Raw genomic sequence first — 20,841 nt, 5'->3', positions numbered from 1 at the left:
GCCTGGGCCTCTTCCCAACTCCATCAGGGTTCTTGGCGCTCCACTGGGTTTGCCCTCCTTCATGGGGGCCGGACACATTCTCCAGCTGGTGGGAGGGCCAGTGGGACATGCACCTTGCTTCTTCCCCTCTCCCCATGCTTGTTCTGTGAACCTCAGGCCCAGGATTTGACAGCCTGACTTCATGGTCTTAGTGCTCTTAGTTGGTCTGGGGGGGAAGGTATCCAGTCCGTGTTTCCCCATCTTGATGGGAGCAGTGCCTCCCCCACGCCACCACCTTTCTGCTAACTAGGTACAGTGCATGGGAGGACCCCAGAGGGTCCCCAGGACCATAGGAGCTGTGCTGCCTGCAGACCCAGGCCGGCTGGTCTAGGGCCAGTTTGTCCAGCTGGGGCAGTGGGTGGAAACAGGCCAGGGGCTGAGAAGTCTCAGACCACGACCCGTGTGCAGGTGGCCAGCCTCAGGAAGCCCTGGGCACGCAGGGTCGGGCAGCCCTGACCTTCCTGGGCCAGGGCGTGCCTCCCACCCCGGGGCCCTGCCTGTGGGATTTCTTAGTCCCTCATTTTTAGAAATGTTCCCGGGTGGAAGAGACCAATGTCTGCTCAGACCCCTGGACCCCCACCCCCATGAGGGTTGGATGAAAGGAAGCAGATGCGCTGGTGAGTGAGTTTATTGGGGTGTCTGAGCAGGCGCTGAGAGATCAGCAGTTGAGGTCACGGGACCCGAGCCGAGAAACTGGGAGGGAAGGACGGGGGACCCAGAAGTAGTGGAGGCCCCTCCTGGGAGCAGGAGCCCTGGGGAGCAGCGGGGTCAGCGTTCTTGGGAGCTATAAGGTCAAGGTCATGTCAGCAGAGTGGACGCATGGAAGACCCCGTCCTGGGTGTGGGCAGCCACCTAACAGGTCAGGACCGGACTGAGGGGGCTGGGAGGACCACTGTCACTGGGTGGGTCCTGAGCCCAGCTGGCCCCACGGGAGACGGGCCCCGTCAGCAGCAGGACTTCTGGGCCGAGGCGGGCACGCAGCAGGCCTGGCGGGAGCCCACAGGGCGGCAGAGCAGGGACACGCAGGAGGCCCGGCGGCAGCAGCTGGGCTGGCAGGAGGAGGCAGGGGCACAGCAGGAGGAGGCAGGCACGCAGCAGGCGGGTCTGCACACGGGGCGGCAGAGCAGGGACACGCAGGAGGACCGGCGGCAGCAGGACGAGGAGCAGGGGCTGGGCTGGCAGCAGGAGGGGGCTGAGCAGGGGGAGGGCCCAGAGCAGACAGGGGTGCAGCAGACGGGCTTGCAGCAGACAGGGGTGCAGCAGACGGGCTTGCAGCAGACAGGGGTGCAGCAGACAGGGGTGCAGCAGACGGGCTTGCAGCAGACAGGGGTGCAGCAGACAGGGGTGCAGCAGACGGGCTTGCAGCAGACAGGGGTGCAGCAGACGGGCTTGCAGCAGACAGGGGTGCAGCAGACAGGGGTGCAGCAGACGGGCTTGCAGCAGACAGGGGTGCAGCAGACAGGGGTGCAGCAGACGGGCTTGCAGCAGACAGACACACAGCAGTCTTCCTGGCAGGGGGAGCGCTGGCAGGAGCTGGTGCAGGCTGACGGGCAGGGGCTGGACCCGCAGCTCGCAGGGGTGCAGATGAGGGTCAGGCAGGAGGGGGCACAGCAGCTGGAGTCACAGCAGGTGGGGGCACAGCAGGTGGGGACACAGCAGCTGGAGTCACAGCAGGTGGGGGCACAGCAGGTGGGGGCACAGCAGGTGGGGGCACAGCAGGTGGGGACACAGCAGCTGGAGTCACAGCAGGTGGGGGCACAGCAGGGGGGGACACAGCAGGTGGGGACACAGCAGCTGGAGTCACAGCAGGTGGGGGCACAGCAGGGGGGGGCACAGCAGGGGGGCTCGCAGCAGCTCTCTGGGCAGTCGTCCACCTGCCAGGAGTCGGGGCAGGAGTCACAGGAGCCGGGCAGGCAGACGCGGCTGCCGTAGCTCCGGTCGCTGGAGCAGACGGACAGGGTGGACGTGGCCATGGTGGGGGCGGTGGGGCTGGAGGAGGCTGAGAGTGTGAGTGTGAGTGTGTGTGTGAGTGTGTGTGTGAGGTGCCCTGGGATGCCAGGGCTTTTATATCCGCCCCTGGGCTGGTGTTGTCCTCACAGGAGACTCACATGTCCCCTTCCTTGCTGGTGTCCCCACGGGACAGGGAAGCCTAATTAGATGTGTCAGCAGCCTGGGAGGGTTGGTGATGCCCGCCTGACTGGGGTCTGGCCCTCGGGAAGCTGGTGAGGGGCCGTGCTGTGGACAAGCCGTTCCACCTGCTGGTGCCCAGGGGAAGTGTGTGTCTGACTCTCTGTGGCCGACGGTCATGGTGGACCCTGGTGGGCTGGGCTGTGGCTGTGCTGGTGTACGGATTATGTCAGAGAAAGGTGATGCCCTAGGAAGGGCCAAGAAGGACGTCAGGGCTCTCGGTAGGGAGGCCACGTGCTGGTAGGAGCAGTGGGGTCTGTGTACTGAGACCCCCGGTGTTACCAGCAGCCTTTGGGTCACTGTCCTTTCACACCCACACCTGGGCTGAGGCGTGGAGTGGGCGACTATTGGGCGGGAGGGTCCCAGGGCATAGATGGCCATCCTGGGGAGAGGCTGGTGGCCAGGGCGGGTCTTTCTCTTGCTCTGACGGGAGAATTGTGCCCGATGGGGGTGCGGAGGGGCTTCTGGCTGTCCTGGAAGCAGCGTTGACAGTACAGGACAATTCTCAGAGATCTGCGTGTTTCTGCGGCGTAGACTTGGGGATCTGGACAGTCTCCTGGTGTAAGCTCGAGGAGGGACGGTGTCTCCCTCTTCAGACGACCCCACGGCAGCCAGCGCCGTCCTCCCATAAACATCACTGAGTCTCCTGGAGGGATTCCTAAATGTCCGTCCCAGTGCGTGCCGCTCCGGGCCACGCATCCTGACAGGTCCACGTACTGGCCATGGTTCCCCCAAACCAGCTCTGACCCAGGGTCTTTTTGTTGGAAGTGCCACTGTGCCGTGCACCAGGTCCCTGAGCCAGAACCTTGGCGGCCGCCCAAGTCCTCCCCGCACCACCCTCTCTGCTCAGTGTGGCGTCTTGGCCACCTTTGCGATCTGTCAGCCTGCTGGACACCACATCCTCCCCCTACCCCCGAGAGTGGCCAGTCCTTTCCCACTGAGACCTGCGCACCCCGAATGCGGCTGGAAGGGCCTTCCTGCAGAACAAATCCAACTGGGACCTCCTGTGACAACACTGCATGGTGGCGTCCATCAGGCTCTTCAAGACAGACACTCCTGAAGTCGGACCTCCTGCTGGGAGCCTGGGACCCCGCACCCCAGCTCTGCTAGGCTGTGACCCCGAGAACGCCCCACGCCCGTCTGCATCACTGGCCATCTGCACACTTTCCCCTGCCCAAAGTTCTTCCTGGGGTTTCACCCTCCAGCTGAGCCGAGCCTCCCGCTCCCCAATGGCAAGAGGTCGCCCTCCCGTCCACCTGCCGCCCAGCCCCCGTTGTGACCCTGGCCACTCAACTCTGGGGCCGCTGCTACAACGTAGGCCTCTGGCGGGCGGTGACCTTGTCTGTCTTGTTGGCCACAGTGCCCAGCACGGGGTCTCCCGGGTGGGGCTGGTCTGCTCAGCAGGAGAGCGCCAGAGAACCCCTGGGACGGCAGACGTTGACTTTCAGCCCCCACAGGCAGGAGGCTGAGATCAAGGTGTCCGCGGGCCCCTCTCCGAGGCCTCTCTCCTCCACAGGGAGATGTTCCGGTGGGTGCGTCCGGGTCACGCGGCTGTCCCAGTGGGCAGGACTGCGTCCTCCTGGTCTCACAGGGACACCAGTCAGATTGAGGAAGGGACCAACTGACACAATCGGAATGTTCATGTCCCCCCAAACCATGCACGGTGAAATCTGAACCACGAAGATGACAGTAGTGGGGGGCGGTCAGGCCACGAGGGTTCAGCCTCACGGGGGGAGGGCGGGGCCGGACTGGTGTTCCCGCCAGCTCCCCCGCTGCTCCCCGCCCACTCTGCTGCCCTGACAGCTCCTCTCGGGGAGCCGCCGCCCAGAAGCCAGGCCCAGAGCTGAGGAGTTTGGGGCTCAGCGCCACTCCCCCGACAGAAGCAAACACACATCCTCTGTGGGAATAAGCCTCCGTCAGAGGCCTTGACAAGGCCACGATGCCTTCCCAGCACAAGGACCACTTGTCCCACCAAAATGACAAGGTGCCGGGAAGCAGGCACGGTGGACGAGAAGCGGCAGATGTTCCAGAATGCCGGGCCGGCCGGCCACCACTGCGGACACTCCATCCGCAGCTTCTAAAACCCACATCGACAACTGAGGAAATAACGGGTGAGCGTCGAGATCTCTCCAGGGATAAGGAGTCAAGAAATGCTGGGGAGTGGGGGGCTGGGGTCAGGGCAGGGGCTGGGCCACCACTCCGGTTCCGCCTTGACACCGTCACAGGGTCTGTCTCGAGGGCAGGGGCTCTGTGGGCTTTTGGGGGCTCTGCAGGACTGTGTGCGGAGCAGTGGGGCTGGGAGGAGGGGGAGCACTCAGAGAGGCAGGGCTCCCAGGTGGCTCGGGCAGGACAGAGGAGGGCAGAGGAGGGCAGAGGCCAGGCCTGTGGGCGTGGCCATTCGCAGCTCCAGCTCTCAGGAGGATGGTGGGGCTGCAGGACCAGGTTGGAGGGACAGGACACGCCTTGTACCAGACCCGGGGGAGCAGTGTTGCCATTCACGGGGAGCCTGGGCCACTGGCCAGCCAGCTACACTGGAGTCACCCTGGAGCCAAGGCTCTGGGCCAGGAAACACTCTCCATCGACTCCTGGTCCTTCTGACCTTGGGTTCCTACAGCACAATGTTGTGAAGCGTGGTTTCCTTCTAATGTGGGTGTGTGAGGCCTCCTGGACAAGGCCCTTCCTCACTGGGGCCATCCATGGCCCAGACAAGGCCTGCACCCTCCAGGGGAGGCATCTAGGGCCAGCGGGAATCCCCCCTCCCTGTTTCTTCCAGTACTTGATTTCCTGAGCGGAGTGCCCAACGAGACACACCCTTCCCAACCCCCTCTCCCCCTGGCCATTGGTCCCTGGGATAGTTAACTTTATGTGTCCCCTTGGCCAGGCCATCGTGCTCTGTTTTTTGGCCAAACGCACACAAGACGTGGCTGTGAAGATAGTTTTTAGGTGAAATCGGCATTTAAATCAGCTGACTAGAAGCGGCTCTCTGCCATTCGGCAGGTGGGCCTCGCCCAATCAGCCAAAGGACGAAGCAGCAAAGCAGTCCCTCAGGAGGCAGGGAGGCCACCAGCCCACGGTCTTCTGACCCCAGCGGCAGCAGCCCTCTCCCGGGAAGCCTGCCTGAGACTTTGGACGCACCAGCCTCCTCAGGCACGCAAACCAGTTCCTCAAAATCCATGTCTCTGTACACATATGCACACATCCTATGGGCGGCTTCTCCAGAGAGCCCTGCCCGACACAGGCTCGGGTCACCCCTGCGCACAGCACTCACACTCGCGGGTCTTCCTGTGGAGGGAAGCCCTGCCCGTGCGGAGGGTCTCTGGAAACTGGCTGCCATCCTCTTGCCCAAAGCCAGTCCTGGAGCAGCCTCCGTGCCTTCCAGGCAGAGCGTTAGTAAACGGGCTCTCCTTCGTCCCTAGCAAAACTCCACAGCCCTGAGATGTAAGGCTCAGGGGCTGGACAGACGGCGCCCTGCCCCTCACTGGTGAAGGTGTCCAGGGGCACCCGGGGGCACCCAGGTGGACAGGTTTCTCTGTGCTGGAGGCTACAGGGGACGAACATGGCAGAAGGCCAAGCAGGGTGTGCAGGTGGCCAGCCCCGCCCAGGTGCAGTGGCCCTGGACACAGCCCCGCCCCATGCAGCGTCAGGACCCTTCCCTGTGGTTTGCCCAAATATGCATTCAAGGCCTTTGGAGAAGGATCGACAATGACTTTATTGATCAACAGACAGGTCACTCACATTGAGCAGGACAAAGGGTCCTCAATCCAGCCAGAATGAAGAGGAGGAGGCTGGGAGGGACACGGCCTGGAGGGAGCGTGGAGATGCCCAGGGAGCCCGCTAGACAGTAAGGGGCAGCCTTGCTTGCTGAGTGGGTGTTCTGGGGCAGAAGGAGACCCCAGACCGGGGCTCAAGGCTTTAAATATTTTAGGTGGAAGTGCGAGCTGGCCCCAGGAGCAGTGGAAGGACGGCCCCGTCAGCAGCAGGACTTCTGGGCCGAGGTGGGCACGCAGCATGCCTGGCGGGAGCCCACAGGGCGGCAGAGCAGGGACACGCAGGAGGCCCGGCGGCAGCAGCTGGGCTGGCAGGAGGAGGAAGGGACACAGCAGGAGGAGGCAGGCACGCAGCAGGCGGGTCTGCACACGGGGCGGCAGAGCAGGGACACGCAGGAGGACGGTCTGCAGCAGGACGAGGAGCAGGGGCTGGGCTGGCAGCAGGAGGAGGCCGAGCAGGGGGAGGGCCCAGAGCAGACAGGGGTGCAGCAGACGGGCTTGCAGCAGACAGGGGTGCAGCAGACGGGCTTGCAGCAGACAGGGGTGCAGCAGACGGGCTTGCAGCAGACAGGGGTGCAGCAGACAGGGGTGCAGCAGACGGGCTTGCAGCAGACAGGGGTGCAGCAGACGGGCTGGCAGCAGTCTTCCTGGCAGGGGGAGGAGCTGCAGCCCGAGCGCTGGCAGGAGCTGGTGCAGGCTGACGGGCAGGGGCTGGACCCGCAGCTCGCAGGGGTGCAGATGAGGGTCAGGCAGGAGGGGGCACAGCAGCTGGAGTCACAGCAGGTGGGGGCACAGCAGGTGGGGGCGCAGCAGGTGGGGACACAGCAGGGGGGGGCACAGCAGGGGGGCTCGCAGCAGCTCTCTGGGCAGTCGTCCACCTGCCAGGAGTCGGGGCAGGAGTCACAGGAGCCGGGCAGGCAGACGCGGCTGCCGTAGCTCCGGTCGCTGGAGCAGACGGACAGGGTGGACGCGGCCATGGTGGGGGCGGTGGGGCTGGAGGAGGCTGTGAGTGTGTGAGTGTGTGTGAGTGTGAGTGCGTGACTGTGGTAGGTGCTCAGGCTGCTGGCTTTTATACCCACCGTGATGTGTATGTTGTCCCAACAGTAGGCTTAGTGAAGCCTTCCCTTCCTTGTTGGTGTTTAGTGTTGTGATGTGTTCCTGGTACTGGTTCGCTGTGAGACTGCTGGCCTGTGTGGCACTGAGTGTAGTTCAGCCTATCCTGACCTGTGTTTGTCCCCAGAGGAAAGACAGTAAAAATGCTTTGATGCTTTTGTAGAGACCAAAGAAATCAGGTGATTTCCTTAAAATGACAGCCTGTGCTCCAACCCACAAGGGGTTGCCCTTCTACCTCAAGGGAAGAGATGAGGATGGGGCGCCCGAGAGTTTGGGCTTTGAGCAAAGGGAGAGACGCTCGGCTGGGCTGGCTGTGGGCCAGGGGAACTTTGTGGGTTGGTGCTGCTGGCTGTAGTGGGTGTTGATGGGGCATGTCTCCCAGGAGTGAGCCCTGCGGCAGGTATGAGGAAAGTGTCCTGGGGACAGAGATGGGCTCACAGAATGGGCCGTGGTAAAGGCTACAGGCTAGCACAGTAGGAAGGACCACGACAGGCAATGGGTTTGCTCCACTGCTTCATGCCCCAGTACTGAGACCTGTGTACTGAGGTGGGTACACAGCTTCTGGCATGGGCCCTCATGTCCTCATGGACACTTGGTCACTCTCTTCTGCCAAGTCTCTGAAGGGGCAAGGGCAGGACCCTTGGTGATGCTCTGAGCTGCAGGGTTCCATCCACGGCTTGTTGGGGGCCAGTGGGCTGCAGGGTTGAAAGTGTCCCTGACCTCTGAGGGGTGGGGCTGGGGGCTGTCCCTGGGGCCACATGATAATCAGTCCTCAGTGGAGCAATGTTATTATCTGAAAGACATAATGGCTTAAAACCTTCCAAGTCTATCTAAAAACTATAATCCATAGATCTGGAGAGCTCAATGAACTCCAAATAAGATACACACAAAAGACCCACGAGAGTGCTCAAGACAAAAAAAAAAAAAAGAAAGAAAAAAAAAGTCAATCAAGAATCCTCTATCCAACAAAGCTATGTTTACAAATGAGTCCGAATACATTCCCAGATAAATAAAAACTGAGGGAATTTGATGCTGGCAGTCCCACCTTATAAGACACACTGTCGGGAGTCCCTTGGGTTGGGAATTCTGATCCGCAGGAGGACTCGGAGCTCGCCAATCAAGGAGGTCATGTGATTACAACAGACAGGGTGGCCCCGAGCTTTCCTCTTTTACTGAGTCTCCTGTGGTTTGCTTTTCCGACTAAAGCAGCTGCCTGCAGCAGGACGCCCAGACTGCATTGCGGGGTCTGGGGCGTGAGGTGATGTATTCGACAACACAAAAGAGGCAGGTGGGAGCAAAGCTGCAGTGGGCAGAGGAAATGACCGCAGAGGGCACCTTGGATCACAGGAAAGTGTCAAGGGAACAAGAGATGATCAAAAGCCTAGGAGAACCAAAGCTGAAAATACAACACTTGCTTTCCTGTCTTCTCTCAGCTTCTTAGAAGTCGTAAAAGCATATTAGGTAATAATTTATAACAATATATCGAGAGGTTTTTAACATTGACAGGTGGAGTGTATGTAACAGCAAGACCACAAAGGGACAAGAAGGGATGGAGCTCTGTATGAAAAGGAGCCTGTTTTTACGTCACTGGAATTGACTTAGTGGAAGTCAGAAGCTAATTCTGCCATGTTAAAATAAACATGGAAGCCCCAGAGCAAAACTAGGAAAAACTAAAAAAAATAGTGAAAAATCATTAAAGAAATGAAAACACTGCATGCAAAAATATTTGCTAAGTGCAAAAGAGCACACCAAAGAAGGACAAGAGGAACACACACATAAGAGACACAAGACACAGAGGAAACAAGACAGTGACGTGGCCGGCAAGATCCAGCCACAGCCCATTCGCACCACTGACGGCGACGTGTTACGGAAAATCACTGCACGTGCTGGGTTAGCAAATATTAACCATCACTCCTAGGAGAACTAGAGTTAGCTTCCTGTGGGCCCTGGTCCCATTTTCGTCAACTGATCAATGTGTGTGCCTGGGGAAAATGCAGTGTCATTCTTCACTCACGTGTAATGCTCCTGACACCAGGTGTGTGGGTTTTTCCCATGGACCGGCTCTCTAACACTTTCTGGGTGTCCCACAGTTCAGCTCCATTCTGACACTGGTGCAGAACCCCAGGTTAAGAGCTCAGACTCATGAGACTACCCCCACTTCAGATGCCAACAGTAGATGCCCAGTTACCCATAACCTGTGATTAGGCTACAAGGAAGAGGGTCCTATGATCTCCTCCTTGGGTTCAACACTTTGCTAGAGGAGCTCACAAAACCCTGGAAAAGAACTGACTTCCTACTGCTGACTTATTGCAAAGGATATTTTTAGGATAGAGACAAACAGCCACATGGAAGGATAGAGAGGGCGAGGTCTGCAGGGGTCCTGAGTGAAGGAGCTTCTCTCCCCGTGGAACTGGGCTGTGCCACCCTCTTGGCATGTGGACACATTCAGCAAACTGGAAGTTCTCAGAATTCCATACATTTGGGATTTTTATGGAGGCTTCATCATGCACACATGATTGATTATTAACTCAATTTCTAGTTCCTCTCCGCTTTCCTGAGGTTGGGGATGGGATTGAAAGCACCAAGCTCCTAATCAAAGCTTGGTCCTTCTGGTGAGTAGACCCATCCTGAAGCCAACTAAGAATCACTTCATTATAGCAAAAGTCGTTCCAACCACCCAGGAAATTCCAAGGGATTTAGGAGCTCAGTGTCAGAAACTGGGGTTGAAGACCAAATATTAGCAAGAATGAGGGACAGAGACATATATATATATATATATATATATATATATATATATATATATATCAATATACATTATCATTTCACAATGAATACTTATTATTTGTTGCTGACTCTTTAACACTGAAGTCACTCCCAATAGCAATATAGCACACCCCTGAAAGAAGCTTATCTAACACAAGCATTTTCCCTGTGAGGCACATCACAGCCTTCTTGTACTTAGGAGGCCATTTCAAACTGTGACCTCACCAATAAGAAGCACAAGAGCCTGGAGAACGTGGCTTAAATAGACAGCACAGGATACTTGTTTGCAGCATGAGCTGAAGCAAGAGGCAGAGTTGTTTGACCTCAGCTGGAAACATGCATGTGGGGACACCCAATGTTTTGCTGACCTGTGCATGTCCACGAATGACTGTGAAGGCACCATGAGTATTGATTTGAGGTTACAAATCTATGTTAGTGAGTAGGTGAAGTTGCAGTTGCAAAAAGCCATGAATAATGAGGATCAACTATATATCAATAATAACATTAATTGTGAATTAACTCATACAATCAAAGGGAAGATTGTTAGACAGGATAAAATTGAGATTAAACCATACACTCATTACAGGAGACACACTTAAGAGTAAAAGATACAGCTAGATTGAAAGCAAAAGGATAGAAAAAGATATATCATGGAAACAGCAGCCATAAGAAAATAATCATGTTTTACTCACATCAGATAAAGTGGACGTAAAACAAAAATTGTTACTAGACAAAAAGACATTTTTAATGATAAAAAGGTCAATCCATGGAGAATATATAATAATTGTAAACATATATGCAAATAATAACACTGAAATACACAAAGCAAAAGCTGACAGACATAAAGGAAAAAAATAGACAGTAATATTAGTTAAAGACCTCACTATCCCAATTTCAACAATGGATAGAACAACTGAAGAGAAGATCAACAAGGACACAAAGAATAGCACGATAAACCAGCAAGACCTAACAGATCTGTCAGACAGCTTGGCCAACAACAGCAGAATATCCTTCTTCAGAAATGCACATGGCACATCCTCTAGGATAGAACATAGGTTATGCCATAAAACAAACCCCAATACATTAAAGTGGATAGAACACAATGGAGTGAAATTAGAATTTAGTAACAGAAAAAAATTGGGGGGATTCATAAATTAAACAGTGCACTCCTGAATAACTAAAAGGTCAAAGAAGAATGAAAAGGGGGATCATAAGATACTTTTAAATGAAAGTAAAGAACAAAATACCAGAACTTACAGGAGGCAATTAAAACCCTTCTTAGAGATTTATAGCTAATAAGTACATATATTAAGAAAGATTTATAGCTAATAAGTACATATATTAAGAAAGGAGAAAGGTCTCAAATAAATAACCTAAACTTCTACTTTAAGACACAGCAGACAAGCAGAAGGAAGGAAATAATAAGAGTAGGGCATAAATAAGTGAAATAGAGAATAGAAAAATAATAAAGAAAAATCAATAAAACAGTCTCTTTGAAAAGATTGAAAAATTGACAACACTTTAGCTACACTGATCATAGAAAAGAGAAGAAGAGAGGGAGAAAGCTCAAATGATGAGAATCAGAAATGAAGGGGTCACTGCTGTCAGCCTTACAGAAATAAAAAGAATTACAGAGAATTACTATGAACAACTGTATGCCAATAACTAATATAAATTAGATAAAATGAATAAATACTTAGGAACAAGATAACTGCAAAACTAGTGCTCTGAAAGCCATAGAACATCATTTTTATTTTGTTAAAGAAAATCTAAATCCATGGGAAAACATCCCTGTTCCAGGATGGGAAGAGCTGACACTGTGAGTATGGCAGTATTATTCCCCCATTTATGTATTTATGTAATCCCCTATCAGAATCCAAGCTGACGTCTTAGTGCAAGTTGACAAACTGATGATAAAATTCATATGGAATTACAAGGAATGCAGAATAAACCAAAGCAATCTTGAATAAGAACAAGTTTGGAAGACTCACATTTCCCAATTTCAAAATTTACTACAAAGCTATAGTCATCAAGATGATGTGGTACTGGCATAAGGATAGACAGTATTGGTATTTATTCATTTATCAGTGCAATACAATTGAGAATCAAGAAATAAACCCATATATCTATAGTCAATTGATTTCAACAAGGGATTAAGGCCACTCAAAAGGGAAAGTATAGTGTCTCTTCAACAAAAGGTGCTGGGACCACTAGACATGAACATGCAAAAGAAGGAAGTGGATTCTACTTCTCAACATGTACAAAAATTAACTCACATGGACCAAACACCAAAATAAAATCACTAAAGCTATAAAACTCTTAGAAATGAATACTGGGGTAGATTTTCATGACCTCAGATTTGGCAATGGATTCTAAGATATGACACTAAAAGTATAAGTAAGAAAAGAAAAAAAAAGATAAATCTGACTTCATCAAAACTAAAAGGTTTTCTGCTTCAAAGGACACTGCCACAATGAAAAGACAACCAACAGAATGGGAGAAAAATATTTGCAAATCACATACGTGATAAGGGACTTCTATTTAAAATACATAGAAAATTTATAACTCCACAATAAAAAAGGAAATAATCCAATTAAAGCTGGGCAAAGAACTTGAATAGATATTTCTCCAAGAAGATAGACAAACAGCCAGTACACAGGAAAAAACACACAACATCACTATTCATCAGGGAATGCAAATCAAGGCCCCAGTGAGATGCCACTTGTTGCCCAGGAAGATGGCTAGAATAAAAAAAATCAGGTCATAAGAAGTGTTGACAAGATGTGGAGAAATTGCAAGATGGTGCAGCTACCTAGGCAGACAGTCTAGCAGGTCCTAAAAAGTTAAGCATAGGGGATCATCTGGGTGGCTCAGTCAGCTAAGCATCTGACTCTTTTTTTTTTTAAAGATTAAAGATTTAAAGATTTCATTTATTTACTTGACAGAGAGAGATCACAAGTAGACAGAGAGGCAGGCAGAGAGAGAGAGAGAGGGAAGCAGGCTCCCTGCTGAGCAGAGAAACTGATGCGGGACTCGATCCCAGGACCCTGAGATCATGACCTGAGCCAAAGGCAGCGGCTTAACCCACTGAGCCACCCAGGTGCCCAGCATCCGACTCTTGATTTCAGTTCAGGTCATGCTCACAGGGTTGTGAGATTGAGCCTCATGTTGGGCTCTGTGCTGGGCATGGAGCCTGCTTAAGATTCTCTCTCCCTTTCTCTCTGCCTCCTGCTTAAAAAAGGCTGATCTTACAGTTACCATACAACCCAGCAATTCCAAACCTAAGTATATACCCAAGAGAATTAAAAAATATATGTCCATACCAAATCGTGTACATGAATGTTTATAGCAGCACTATTCATTGTACTCAAAGGGTAGAAACGACCCAAACATCCATCAACTGATGAATGGATGAGCAAACTGTGGTATGTCCATACAGTTGAACGTTATTTAGCCATGGAAAGGAGTGAAGTGCTGATGAGCACTTTCACATGGATGAACCTTGAAGACACATTACACAAAAGAAACCAGGAGCAAGACCATATATTTGTGAATGTATTCCATTTATATTAAATGTCCAGAGTAGGCAAACAAATAGGACAGAAAGTAAACTAGTTGTTGCTGGTAGGGGTGGGATAGTTGAAGGGTGCAGGGCTTTAGCCCAAAGTGATGGCAAATTGCAAACTCCCCACAATGAGGGCTGCACAGAAGCTGGATACACCAAACATCACTTAATTGCACACTTCAAATAGGGAATTGTGTGGTACATTAATTGCAGCTCAACAAAGCTGTTAGAAAATCACTGAGTGCTGCCTACAAGAGATCCACTGTAGACATAAAAACACCTGCAGAAAGTGAAGGGATGGAGAAACATCCATCATGCAAATGGACATCAAAAGAAAGTAGAGTATCAGTACTTAGGTGGGACAGGCTAGGTTTTAAAACAAAGACTTCAACAAGAGATGAAGGACACTGTCATAAGAAAGGGGATGTTCCATCAAGAAGATCTAGCAACTGTAAATATTTATCCCCTAAATTGGGAGCATCCAAATATAAACAACAATTAATAATAAACATAGGAGAGACCAGTCAAGATGGTAGAGGAGTAGGAGACTGAGATGACATCCAGTCACAGCAGTCCAGCTAGATAGTTATCAAACCATTCCAAACACCTACAAACCCAAAAGGAGACTGAAGAGAAGAAGAGCAGCAATTCCAGGAACAGAAAAGTGACCACTTTCTGAAAGGTAGGACCTGTGGGGAAGTGAATCCAAAGTGACGGGAAGATAGACTGTGGGGGGAGGGGCCGGCTTCTGGCAAACGGTACAGCCGTGGAGCAAAAAAATCCGAACTTTTAGAAGCCTGCTGCACTGAAGGACATCGCTTCAGAGGCTAAGTGGAGTAGCCCTCACAGAGACAGTGTGGTCTCAGGTCCCACGGAGTCACTGAAGGATCGGGGGTGTCTGAGTGTAGCAGAGCCTGCAGGTATCAGCGGGGAAGCCAGCTACAGAGATGGAGCCAAGGAGTGAGCTCTCAGCTCGGGGTTACCTTAAACCGTGATCTCCGGCACAGTCAGTCCACTGCTCTTTGAGCAGGGATCCCACAAGTGGCAGATCCAGGGAGATCCACTTTCCTCTACTGGAAGAGGAGCACAGCAGTGATCTGCTGGGATTGGAGACTCCAAATGGGGCCATGCAGCAGAGACAGAAAGGCTTGGTCACAGGCAGGTGAGCTTGGAGTGCAGCAGGAGACCAGGGAGATGGGAGGGACTGACTGATTTTCTCCAAGGGCATACTGAGGAGTGGGGCTCCGAGCTCTCAGCTCCTCCTGGCTGGAGATTGGGAGGCCGCCATTTTCATTCCCACCCTCCAGAGCTCTACAGAAAGTGCTCAGGGAACAAAAGCTCCCGAGAGCGAACCCAAGCAGATTACTCAGCCCAGCCCCTGGCAAGGGTGGTGCAATTCCGCTTTGGGCAAAGATATTTGAGAATCACTGCAACAGACCCTTCCCCCAGAAGATCAACAAGAACATCCAACCAAGACCAAGCTCACTGATCAAGGAGAACAGCAGAATTCCAGAGCTAGGGGAAAGTAAAGCATGGAATTCATGACTTTCTCCCCATGATTCTTTAGTCTTGCAAAGTTAATTAACTTTTTAAAATTTTTTTCTTATTCTATTTTTTAAACTTTTCCTCTTTTCCCTTTTAACATTTTTAAACTAGTTTATCTTAACAATACCTTTCTAAAAATATCTTTTTAAACCTTCGTTATTATATTCATATTGTATCCTTCATTGTATCTAACTTTATTTTTTGTATACATATAGTGTTTTTTTTTTTTCTAAAAAATGTTGGGATACAATTTCTTCTAATAGATCAAAATATACCCTAAATCTAGCACAGGGCTTTGTTCTAGTCCAGCCTGAGCAAATTCTCTCCACTTTTTTTTCTTTCTTTTTCCAACCAACTTATGTTATCAATTCCTTTTTTAGAATTTTTTAAAATTTTCATTTTTACAATCATATTCCATCCCTTCACCATGTTTACCCTTAGTTTTGTATATATATAATTTTTTCTTTCTTTAACATTTTGGGAGGTAGTTTCTTCTAAGAGGCCAAAATACACCCCAAATCAAGTGGGTGGCTCTGTTCTATTCACTTGTCATATATATATATATATTTTTTTTAATTTTTTATATGTGTATTTTAATTTTTAAAATTTCTTTTTACCCCCTTATTTCTCCCCCCAATTTGAGGTCTCTGCTGATTTGGTTAGCATACATTTTTCTGGGGTCTTTGCCATCCTTTTTGTATTTTATTCTCTCATTCATATATTCTTATCTGGATAAAATGACAAGGCAGAAAAACTCACCACAAAAAAAAGAACAAGACGCAGTACTGAAGGCTAGGGACCTAATCAATACAGACTTTGGTAATACGTCAGATCTAGAGTTCAGAATGACAATTCTCAAGGTGTTAGCTGGGCTCAAAAAAGGCATGGAAGATATTAGAGAAACCCTGTCTGCAGAAATAAAAGCCCTTACTGGAGAAATAAAAGAACTAAAATCTAACCAAGTTGAAATAAAAAAAGCTATTAATGAGGTACAATAAAAAATGGAGGCTCTTACGGCTAGGATAAATGAGGAGGAAGAGAGAATTAGTGATTAGAAGACCAAATGACAGAGAATAAAGAAGCTGAGCAAAAGAGAGACAAACAACTACTGGACCACAAGGGGAGAATTTGAGAGATAAGTGACACCATAAGATGAAACAATATTAGAATAATTGGGATTCCAGAACAAGAAGAAAGAGAGAAGGGGCAGAAGGTATATTGGAGAGAATTATTGGAGAGAATTTCTCCAATATGGCAAAGGGAACAAGCATCAAAATCCAGGAGGTTCAGAGAACCCCCCTCAAAATCAATAAGAATAGGGCCACACCCTGTCACCTAATAGTAAAATTTACAAGTCTTAGTGACAAAGAGAAAATCCTGAAAGCAGCCCGGGAACAGAAGTCTGTAACGTACAATGGTAAAAATATTAGATTGGCAGCAGACTTATCCACAGAGACCTGGCAGGCCAGAAAGAGCTGGCATGATATATTCAGAGCACTAAATGAGAAAAACATGCAGCCAAGAATACTATATCCAGCTAAACTATCATTGAAAATAGAAGGAGAGATTAAAACCTTCCAGGACAAACAAAAACTGAAAGAATTTGCAAACACCAAACCAGCTCTACAGGAAATATCAAAAGGGGTCCTCTAAGCAAAGAGAGAGCCTAAAAGCCGTAGCCTAGAAAGGATCAGAGACAATATACAATCACAGTCACCTTACAGGCAATACAATGGCACTAAATTCATATCTCTCGATAGTTACCCTGAATGCAAATGGGCTAAATCCCCCAATCAAAAGACACAGCGTATCCTAATGGATTAAAAAACAAAACCCATCTATATGCTGTCTATAAGAAACTCATTTTAGACCCAAAGACACCTCCAGATTTAAAGTGAGGGGGTGGAAAACAATTTACCATGCTAATGGACATCAAAAGAAAGCTGCAGTGGCAATCCTTATATCAGATAAATTAGACTTTAAGCCAAAGACTATGATAAGAGATGAGGAAGGACACTATATCACACTCAAAGGGTCTTTCCAACAAGAAGATCTAACAATTTTAAATATCTATGCCCCTAACATGGGAGCAGCCAACTATATAAACAAATTAATAACAAAATCAAAGAAGCACATTGACAATAATACAATAATAGTAGGGGACCTTAACACTCCCCTCACTGAAATGGACAGATCATCCAAGCAGAAGATCAACAAGGAAATAAAGGCCTTAAATGACACACTGGACCAGATGGACATCACAGATATATTCAGAACATTCTATCCCAAAGCAACAGAATACACATTCTTCTCTAGTGCACATGGAACATTCTCCAGAATAGATCACATCCTGGGTCACAAATCAGGTCTCAACCGGTACCAAAAGATTGGGATTGTTCCCTGCATATTTTCAGACCACAATGCTCTGAATCTAGAACTCAATCACAATACGAAAGTTGGAAAGAACAGAGGCTAAAGAGCATCCTACTAAAGAATGAACGGGTCAACCAGGAAATTAAAGAAGAATTTTAAAAAATTCATGGAAAAAAATGAAAATGAAAACACAACTGTTCAAAATCTGTGGGACACAACAAAGGCAGTCCTGAGAGGAAAGTATATAGCGATACAAGCCTTTCTCAAGAAACAAGAAAGGTCTCAAATACACAATGTAACCCTACATCGAAAGGAGCTGGAGAAAGCAAATAAAGCCTAAACCCAGCAGAAGAAGAGAAATAATAAAGATCAGAGCAGAAATCAATGAAATAGAAACCAATAAAACAGTAGAACAAATCAATGAAACTAGGAGCTGGTTCTTTGAAAGAATTAATAAGACTGATGAACCCCGGCTAGACTTATCAAAAAGAAAAGAGAAAGGACCCAAATAAATAAAATCATGAATGAAAGAGGAGAGATCACAACTAACACCAAAGTAATACAAACAATTATAAGAACATATTATGAGCAACTACATGCCAGCAAATTTGACAATCTGGAAGAAATGGATGCATTCCTAGAGACATATAAACTACCACAACTGAACCAAGAAGAAATAGAAAACCTAAACAGACCCATAACCAGTAAGGAGATTGAAGTAGTCATCAAAAATCTCCCAACAAACAAGATCCCAGCCCAGGGGAATTCTACCAAACATTTAAAGAAGAATTAATACCTATTCTCCTGAAACTGTTCCAAAAAATAGAAATGGAAGGAAAACTTCCAAACTCATTTTATGAGGCCAGCATTACCTTGATCCCTAAACCGGACAAAGACCCCATCAAAACAAAGAATTACAGACCAATATCCTTGATGAACACAGATGTGAAAATTCTCACCAAAATGCTAGCCAATAGGATCCAACATCACATTAAAAGGATTATTCACCACGACCAAGTGGGATTTATTCCTGGGGTGCAAATTTGGTTCAATATCTGCAAATCAATCAATGTGATACAGTACATTAGTAAAAGAAAGAATAAGAACCATATGATACTCTCAATAGATGCTGAAAAAGCACTTGACAAAGCACAGCACTCTTTCTTGATCAAAATTCCTCAAAGTGTAGGGATAGAGGGTATAGACCTCAATATCATCAAAGCCATCTATGAAAAACCCACAGCAAATATCATTCTCAATGGAGAAAACCTGAGAGCTTTTCCACTAAGGTCAGGAACACTGCAGGGATGTCCATTATGACCACTGCTGTTCAACATAGTACTAGAAGTCCTAGCTTCAGCAATCAGACAGCAAAAAGAAATTAAAGGCATCCTAATCAGCAAAGAAGAAGTCAAACAATCACTCTTTGCAGATGATATGATACTTTATGTGGAAAACCCAAAAGACTCCACTCCAAAACTGATAGAACTTGTACAGGAATTCAGTAAAGTGTCAGGGTATAAAATCAATGCACAGAAATCAGTTGCATTTCTATATACCAACAACGAGACAGAAGAAAGAGAAACAAGTCGATCGCATTTACAATTGCACCCAAAACCATGAGATACCTAGGAATAAACCTAACCAAAGAGGCAAAGAATCTGTATCCAGAAAACTATAAAGTACTCATGAAAGAAATTGAGGAAGACACAAAGAAATGGGAAAATAGTCCATGCTCATGGATTGGAAGAAACAATATTGTGAAAATGTCCATGCTACCTAAAGTAATCTACATGTTTAATGCAATCCCTACCAAAATACCATCATTTTTTTTTTCAAATAAATTGAACAAATAATCCTAGAATTTATATGGAACCAGAAAAGACCTAGAATAGCCGGAGGAATGTTGAAAAAGAAAGCCAAAGTAGGTGGCATCACAATTCCAGACTTTAAGCTCTATTACAAAGCTGAAATCATCAAGACAGTGTGGTACTGGCACAAAAACAGACACATAGACCAATGGAACAGAATAGAGAGCCCAGAAATAGACCCTTAACTCTATGATCAACTAATCTTCGACAAAGCAGGAAGCAGGAAGGTCCAATAGGAAAAAGACAGTCTCTTCAACAAATGGTGTTGGGAAAATTGGACAGCCACATGCAGAAAAGTGAAACTGGACCATTTCCTTACACCACACACGAAAATAGACTCAAAATGGATGAAAGACCTTAATGTGATAAGGGAATTCATCAAAATCCTTGAGGCGAACACAGGCAGCAACCTCTTTGACCTCAGCTGCAGCAATTTCTTCCTAGAAACATCACCAAAGGCAACGGAAGCAAGGGCAAAAATGAACTATTGGAACTTCATCAAGATCAATAGCTTTTGCACAGCAAAGGAAACAGTCAACAAAACCAAAAGACAACTGACAGAATGGGAGAAGATATTTGCAAATGACATATCAGATAAAGGGCTAGTATCCAAAATCTATAAAGAACTTATCACACTCAACACCCAAAGAACAAAGAATCCAATCAAGAAATGGGCGGAGGACATGAACAGATATTTCTGCAAAGAAGACATACAAATGGCCAACAGATACATGAAAAAGTGTTCCACATCACTCGGCATCAGGGATATGCAAATCAAAACCACAATGAGATCCCACCTCACACCAGTCAGAATGGCTCAAATTAACAAGTCAGGAAATGACAGATGCAGGCAAGGATGCAGAGAAAGGGGAACACTCCTACACTGCTGGTGCGACCACTCTGGAAAACAGCAGGGAGGTTCCTCAAAAAGTTGAGAATAGAGCTACCCTACGACCCAGCAATTGCACTACTGGGTATTTACCCTAAAGATACAAATGTAGTGATCCAAAGGGGCACGTGCACCTGAATGCTTATAGCAGCAATGTCCACAATAGCCAAACTATGGAAAGAACCTAGATGTCCATCAACAGACGAATGGATAAAGAAGATGTGGTGTATATATACAATGGAATACTACGCAGCCATCAAAAGAAATGAAACCTCGCCATTTGCAATGACGTGGATGGAACTAGAGGGTATTACACTGAGCGAAATAAGTCAATCAGAGAAAGACAATTATCATATGATCTCCTGATATGAGGAATTTGAGAGGCAAAGTGGGGGGCTTGGGGGGTACGGAAGGAAAAAATTAAATAAGATGGGATTGGGAGGGAGACAAACCATAAGAGACTCTTAATCTCACAAAACAAACTGAGGCTTGATGGTGAGAGGGGGAGTATGGAGAGCGTGCTTGGGTTATGGACATTGGGGACGGTATGTGCTATGGTGAGTGCTGTGAAGTGTGTAAACCTGGAGATTCACACACCTGTACCCCTGGGGCAAATAATACATTATGTGTTAATTTTAAAAAATGATGTACAAAAACAATAATAATAATAATTAGCATAAAGAAACTCATTGATAATAATACAGTAATAGTAGGGGACTCTAACATCTC

At 48.3% G+C, this 20,841-nt stretch overlaps 3 protein-coding genes across 3 annotated transcripts in view; all 3 read right to left on the bottom strand.

Moving 5' to 3' along the window:
• Nucleotides 1-20,841, bottom strand: part of TSPEAR (thrombospondin type laminin G domain and EAR repeats) — a gene marked incomplete at its 5' end in the record, with an annotated part of 59,130 nt that overhangs the window by 32,082 nt on the left and 6,207 nt on the right. The window lies entirely within an intron of this gene.
• Nucleotides 756-2,012, bottom strand: LOC125093367 (keratin-associated protein 10-12-like). The gene is made up of 2 exons (XM_047718391.1): nt 1,870-2,012; nt 756-1,689 (listed from the first exon to the last, which is right to left on the bottom strand). Exons 1-2 carry the CDS (start codon nt 2,010-2,012, stop codon nt 984-986), a joined length of 849 nt encoding a protein of 282 aa, XP_047574347.1. The 3' UTR covers nt 756-983.
• On the bottom strand, nt 6,197-6,970 carry LOC125093385 (keratin-associated protein 10-12-like). The gene has a single exon (XM_047718428.1). The coding sequence runs from the start codon at nt 6,968-6,970 to the stop codon at nt 6,197-6,199; it is 774 nt and encodes a 257-aa protein (XP_047574384.1).

The sequence above is a fragment of the Lutra lutra genome, chromosome 1, assembly GCF_902655055.1.
Source record: "Lutra lutra chromosome 1, mLutLut1.2, whole genome shotgun sequence".
Lineage (NCBI taxonomy): Eukaryota > Metazoa > Chordata > Mammalia > Carnivora > Mustelidae > Lutra > Lutra lutra.
This window is presented reverse-complemented; position numbering and strand designations above follow the sequence as displayed.